This window comes from Cibotium barometz, chromosome 27 (assembly GCF_041138505.1).
Source record: "Cibotium barometz isolate CiBa-2024 chromosome 27, ASM4113850v1, whole genome shotgun sequence".
Taxonomy (NCBI): domain Eukaryota; kingdom Viridiplantae; phylum Streptophyta; class Polypodiopsida; order Cyatheales; family Cibotiaceae; genus Cibotium; species Cibotium barometz.
Window position 1 is genome coordinate 33088385 of NC_141072.1, and position 7080 is coordinate 33095464.

The following is a 7080-nucleotide window of genomic DNA, read 5'->3' on the forward strand; positions in this document are numbered from 1 at the left end:
GTCGCATAAGCTGTATGATATCAATGCCACACGGCAACTGAGCACATGCTTACCATACGCTGTCTTGTCCACATAATACATACATTCGTCATCCCATAGCCATAAGGCGTATGAGGTCTCTGGCGAGGCTAGTCAAGGGCACGTTCCAGTACCTAATCCACCCCAGAAGGGCTTCACGAAAAACCTCACTCGGCCCTCATAGATGGATTCGCATCAAGACCAGATACATATCCCACATAAGACATACATGACCACACGAAGAAGATGCTGATGTAATACCGCCTAGATACCCACAATGTACCATACATGAGCTGTCAATCACATAAACTGCCTGCAAACCACTGTCACAAGAACGCACGAGGGAAGCCTCGCAGGTGAGGACCTGCTAAAGAAGTGAGGGACAGTACCACACGGGTGTGGACCTGCCGAGACGTAGAAGACTCGATACGTGTGTGCTCACCGGATGAGCACACACTCACGCATGCGCATACACAAGGCTCAACACATGTACATACACATACACTTGCAAATGTGACCTTACTTTGCAACATGTAGGGCGTGCCTATGCACGATATGGCCTCACAAGACATACAAGGCCGTCATCGAGTGCATCTTATGGATACCAAGTACCACAATCAATGCATTCCAAGCAAGAAGGTAACCTATCAAGCACCTGTCGTGCCTTTAAAACAACACCTCAATTGGCATACATATTTATCCCCACTAGTGCATTCACCTGCACAAGTGCTTGCACCTCCATATCCATGAGATCGTCTATGCAAAAATTTGTTGTAGGCTGTTGCAAAAAAAATTTCTGTGCAGAGTTAGATCAAACTAACCACACCAGCGCATCCGGAATGTGCCAAAACCCTAGGATAGAGTCTTGGGTTGTGCAAATCAGAGTCCGGATGAGGGCTAAACATAATCACAACTTTCTTGAGACAAAGCGCAACACTAGTTGCATGTAATGATTTAGTGTGTGGACTCCATAAAGGTAATCCTTGATTGCCACTGTTTGAGGCACTTAAGTTTTTTCTATAAACGAAGGCCACACAAGTGCAATGTGCAATGGAAAGTTGGCATACTTTTTTTTAAAGAGGATTTTTCACCACTGACTATTTATCTTGTTACTTTTTTGTTAATGTCCCATGTAACCGAGTGGGAAGTTAGGATGCTTTATCTCTAAGATTTGTACAGTTTCGGCACACTTTTCCAATTTCAACAACAAAAACCTACACATTATGTGATACTAATAGATGATTGTGGGATTCAACAACAAAAAAACAACATGTTATGTGATACTAATAGACGATTATGGGATTCTTTACGCCAATATTTGAGATCACAATGGTTATTACAACTTGCTTTAAGCTTGCACACTATGATTTGTTGTCTTGAGGCCATAATAACATTCTTTGCAATTTCTTACCACACTCAAAAACATCATTAGTTTATACAAAAAATTTTACCACACAAGTATGGTGGAGATCTAACACTCTTTCTCTTCAAATATCATTAGAGCACATTTGCCCCCCCTTAGGTCACTAATTACTTGGACTTATCAAAGGTTACACATTGGCTACAAATGGTGGAGAGCTAACACTCTTTCTCTTTAAATATCGCCAGAGCACATTTTCCCTTCCCTTAGGTCACTAATTACTTGGACTTATCAAAGGTTGCACATTGGTTACAAATGACTTGAGACTTGCCAATGGTTATCCATCACTTGAGACTCTACCTATCACTTGAGACTGAAACACTTTATCATGCCCATTAAGAGCAAGGAGGCCCTCACTTCTACATATTCGCAAAATCTCTTCTCCTCAAGTTTTCATATTACTTCATTGAGTAGAGATCACATGAGCATTCTCCTCTTCTCATTAAGGCAAAAGGAAAGGGAAGAAAAGCACAATCAATAGCATCTAGATACATAAGATCAAAGAGAACAATGGAGAAATAATTCACAATGGAGGTGGGCAATAAAGATAAACGTGCATAGTCAATAATTCACAATGGAGGTGGGCAAATAATTCACATTGAGTAGAGATCACATGAGCATTCTCCTCTTCTCATTAAGGCAAAAGGAAAGGGAAGAAAAGCACAATCAATAGCATCTAGATACATAAGATCAAAGAGAACAATGGAGAAATAATTCACAATGGAGGTGGGCAAAAAAGATAAACGTGCATAGTCAATATATGATGCAGAACTCAAATGTCATCCCTTAGTTCATATTTTACATAATTCAAATGTCATCCCTTAGTTCATATTTTACATCCTTTACATACAAAACATATTTTTCCTACTATATCGTTGGATATTCCAATTTCATCATTTGTTTTAATATATAAATCTATTTGTAATAAGCATTAGCACATAATTAGGCATACCCTAGTGCTATGTTGGGTCCTTTAGGCATTCACATATACTTTGCCAAGATGGACCTTAACATTAGATTAAAGGCAACATCTTAGAGTGAAATTCTTAGTTAGAAAAATGCTTAATCTTATCTGTATCGTTGACCATATGTTGATTAAAGTTTTTATACAACATTGACTAGTCTAACAAACTTTGTCTCTTTATAAGTGGGGATCTGGCCAAAAGCTAGTGTTGAGAGAGGGCCTTTAAGCTACCGTTGAGAGAGGGCCTTTCAGCTACTATTGAGAGAGGGCTTTCAAGCTAGTGTTAAGAGAGGCCCTTTGAGCTAGTGTTGAGAGAGGGCCTTCAAGCTAGTTGGAAACCATATATCTTTATCATTTGCTTGCTAATCACTCATAAAGTAAGTCAATGCCTTCCATCCATTGGAAACCCCCTCACTTATCTTCTTGTCTAGGAGGTTGGATACAATGATTTACAACAACAATACCATCATGTGATGATCTTGACCAATGGGAAAAAAGGTGAGTTTCAAAACATGAGGTTGAGGAGCTAGAACATCTCCAACATCTTTAAGGTGGTTGTCACTTTGTACTTCCAAGTTTGATAGTTTGTCATGTTAATCCTTCATATTGTGCTACAAAACATAATTAGGCAGAATGCCATACCTCCATGGGATCATTTAGCTTAAGCATTTACTTGTGTATTGGCATAAGGGTTGGCCGTTCCTTTAAACAACATGATAGTAACCAACAAAATTTACAGAGCCCATTAGCTTGAGCATTTACCTATAATTAGCATAAGGGTTGGCCATTCCTAGTAACTAATAAAATATACAAAGCCCAAGATTTAATTAATGTGTGCAAGGGTTAGCCATTCCATTAAACCCATAAGATAATAACTAACAAAATTTACAAAGCTTTAATTGATGTGTGCATTATAATAGCAAAGCCAAGATTTAATTGATGTGTAAGGGTTAGCCATTCCATTAAACCCATAAGATAATAAATAACAAAATTTACAAAGCTTTAATTGATGTGTGCAAGGGTTAGCCATTCCATTAAACCCATAAGATAATAACTAACAAAATTTACAAAGCTTTAATTGATGTGTGCATTATAATAGCAAAGCCAAGATTTAATTGATGTGTAAGTGTGGGTTTGCTATTATAATGCATTCATCGATTATTAAAGCTTGGCTTTTCAATTATAATCGATGAGTGCATTATAATAGCAAACCCATACTTACGCACTTGACATCATCAGAGCAGTGTTCACAGAGAATATTTTTCTTCTCAAATCTTAAAACTTGCAATTTTAAAATTTACAAGCTTTTCTTCAACATTTACAAGTTTTTTCACTAAAATATAACTAAAATGCTTAAAATTTCACCAATTTTCAAGATTTTTAAAATTGCAAAAATAAAATTTACAAGTGAGATCATGAATTTTACAAGTGCGTTGTAAGGGTTTGCGGGTTTTCTGTGAACACTGTGCATGAGATGAATGAGAGGTGATTGCACACTGAGTAGAGCTTGGACGGATGGGCCTTGAAAGCATACTCCTAGAGCTTTTACTCACTACAAAGAGTTAAAATTTAGATGATTTAGAGAAACAAAAGGCATGGCAGCGGGCAGCCTCCGAGCTGCGTTTGTCGCAAGAGCTGCCGTGTCGTCGAGTTCGCTTCGTTTGCCGTCTCAGGGTTCCGTCGCATTCTCCGTCCAAACAACACGATTTTTCCGTCGGAAGGGTGTGCAGTTTTCGAGCGCACGCCTTCTTTCCCTTGTGGCGCCGGAGCTGTCTTGTCGCCGCCCACGTACGTTTGACTGTACCGGAAACCCTAATTTCTCAACCCTAACAAGCGGAAATGCGGACGATTCTGATGCAGTTCGCCCCCATGAGCATGATTCAGGAGATGGAGCCCTGTTGGCTGCCTCAAAGGTACCCCTTTTAGTTGCACCTTATTAGTCATCAGTATTCGCAGATTAGGTGCTTGCTTTCATTGATACACTTAGGCATGCTACCCATAAAGGGCATGCTTACCGAAGGTACCCATCTTGAAGCCTTGTACGGCGTTGGGAATAGACGCTGGAGCCTGGCATGTCCATTCATTCAGGTGGCTGGCTGGTGGCTGTCGGGAGGGCAATGTGGGAATGGGCAGACCAACTCCGTTTGCCGTCGTCATGTGTTGCTGGGATGAAGCTTTCCCTGCAGGAATGCAACGGGAATGAGCAGGTCGCAGGTCACAAAATTTAGGGCATGTGAGCAGGTCTTTTTTGACCTGCAGGGTGACGACTAGAGTTGTTATGACTCTTATGCTTTGAGGGGATGCCGCCATTTGGGCATATCACAGTGCTTCCTTTCACAAGATGATAGCCCACCCCTGTCGCATGAATCCACACTGTTGCCGTATGCCTAGGGTGATTTGGATGCTTTGGCTCAGCATCCCCTTTCACAAGATGATAGCCCACCCCTTTGCATGCATCCACACTGTTGCGGTATGCCTAGGCTGATTTGGATGCTTTGGCCCAGCATCCCCAGCTAGTTTATGGAAGGAGAGTCTCCTAATTCTATAAGGAGGGACTTGGTCCTTGCTAGCAGTTCTGTCTAAGAAGGCAAGCTAGCAGAGAGAGGAGTTTAAGCTGGCAAGGTCAGTAGTTAAGCTTGAAGTTACCTCAGCGTTAGGGGTGCCTGGCCTGTTTACTGTTCTTGAGAAGAGGCTTTTAAATGCTAATCACTTCTTCTAAGAGCATCTGACATGCAATCACTACGCACGTTATCTTGTTCAGGGAAACCTGGAAACTGGACTTTACCTTGTTGCAACCCCTATTGGCAATCTGGAAGATATCACGTTAAGGTAATCGTATGCTCTGGCTTTTCTAATTGATCAAACCTGATAAGGCTGCAAAGGGGTGTTGTGTTCTGCACTTGATCATACGCTTGATGTGTCTGGTTTGAATGAATTGAGCCATGGTTATTGATTACAATGAGGGTAGTGCCATGGAAAAAGTAAACATTTCTTTCCTGTTGTATCCAGGGCTTTACGAGTGTTGAGGTCTGTAGACCTGATATTAAGTGAAGATACACGGCATTCTGCAAAGCTCCTGCAACATTACAACATCCGCACACCTAGTGTGGGTTACCAATCTTCTGCAGAATAGTAGGGTAAATGCTTGACTATTGTTTGTGCCACTGCTCAGAGTACAGTGCAGACTTCAAAATCCTCTCTATCTTCAGATCAAATGCTGTTTGTGGGATTTTTTGGAAGGCCATAAAGATTGCATACTTAGCTAGTGAGAGGATTTCAAACTTTTCACATAAATCAGTATAACATGCAGGTAAGCTATCATAAATACAATGAGGCAAGACGGACGAGTTTTGTTCTAGAAAGGCTTCAGCATGGTGGAGCGTTGGCGCTTATTAGTGATGCCGGCATGCCGGGTATCAGCGACCCCGGTTCTGAGCTCGTAAGACTTTGATCTAGAGCTTTTGCCTCTAGCATGGAAGATGCTATGATAATAAACACAATTTTTTGATCACTATCCACCTTACAGGTGATGGCATGTGTGAATGCAAACATTCACATTTTTCCCATTCCGGGACCTTCAGCGGTCATCACTGCCCTTGTTGCAGCTGGCCTGCCAACAAATGAGTTTTCTTTTGGTAATTTTTTACTTGCTCCCAATGTGCCTGTGGTTTATCGTTAACCTTGAGAGCAGTTGCTTTGCTCATATATTGATGTTTTCCTGACAAGAGGTGTTATGTTTGCTAGTTGGCTTCTTATCAGCACAAGAAAGCCAAAGGAGAAATCGATTGATGGTTGCTTCCAGCGAGACTTCCACCCAAGTGCTTTACGTGCCACCCCATAAACTATGCCGAGTCTTGGAGGACTGTATAGCTACGTTTGGCCCTTCAAGGTAGGAAAGCAGGCACCTCTGTCACCTTACTGTTTGCCTACCATTCTTATCACAATGAAATTTATGTTGCTTTGACAAGGGTAGAAAAGGACCAATTCAAAAGCATTCTCTTATCAATGAAGCTCTATGCAGGCGTTGTGCTGTAGCAAGGGAGATGACCAAAATACATGAGGAGGTACTTAGATCTCACTATGAGATGTATGTCGTTTTTGTGAAGGAACATGCCATTACTTGATCGGGAGCCTCCTTGTGTCGTCATATGGTACTAAGTTCTGTAGATTTGTTTGTTTTAGTTCTGGCGTGGCACATTAGAAGAGGCAAATGCGGAGTTCTCAAGCCGTAGTCCACGTGGCGAAATCACACTCGTTATACAAGGTTTGCAGAAAGGTGACTTAAAAGGACCAACAGATGAAGACATCCAGCTGGAACTCGAGAGGGCTTTGGCCAATGGTGTTAGCATCTCAGAGGTGATATAATACTCCTTGTTGTTGCTTTCTTTGGTTTTTTGTTTTTGTGACAAGAGGAGGTCATGTTCAGACTGTCCTTGCAGGCAGCCAAGTTGGTGGCACAAAAGGTGTCAGCAAAGAAGAAAAAGGTTTATGATCTTGCACTGAAATTATCTGGGAAAACACAATGATGGAGCATTCCCATGCATGCTCTACATCTTTCTGTTCAAAGTTTGCACTTGTGTCAGGAGTATGTACTTACCACTAGTCGTGGTTGGTGGGGAGTATTTTTGTTGCAGTTGCTTAGAAAGGGGTGTAAGAGCAAAGTTTTGCAAGATTACCA

General features: G+C 41.3%; 1 protein-coding gene across 2 annotated transcripts; it reads left to right on the top strand.

Annotated features, from left to right (window-relative positions):
* The first annotated feature begins 3939 nt into the window (after positions 1-3939).
* Positions 3940-7080, top strand: LOC147623306 (Tetrapyrrole (Corrin/Porphyrin) Methylase). Of its 2 annotated transcripts, XM_086821418.1 has the most exons (9): positions 3948-4315; positions 5164-5231; positions 5412-5508; positions 5713-5841; positions 5929-6037; positions 6147-6291; positions 6424-6466; positions 6585-6758; positions 6842-7080. In XM_086821418.1, the coding sequence occupies exons 1-9, from the start codon at positions 3998-4000 to the stop codon at positions 6926-6928; spliced, it is 1170 nt and encodes a 389-aa protein (XP_086677544.1). In that variant the 5' UTR covers positions 3948-3997; the 3' UTR covers positions 6929-7080. The 2 variants fall into 2 exon arrangements, with proteins under 2 accessions (XP_086677546.1, XP_086677544.1); XM_086821420.1 differs by lacking the exon at positions 6842-7080 and having other exon boundaries at positions 3940-4315; positions 6424-6489; positions 6585-6750.

Coding starts and splice junctions, on each gene's coding strand:
- LOC147623306 (XM_086821418.1), top strand. CDS start 3,998: ATGGCAGCGGGCAGCCTCCGAGCTGCGTTTGTCGCAAGAGCTGCCGTG. Junction 6,467..6,584: donor TGACCAAAATACATGAGGAG/GTACTTAGATCT, acceptor TGTTTGTTTTAG/TTCTGGCGTGGCACATTAGA. Junction 6,759..6,841: donor ATGGTGTTAGCATCTCAGAG/GTGATATAATAC, acceptor CTGTCCTTGCAG/GCAGCCAAGTTGGTGGCACA.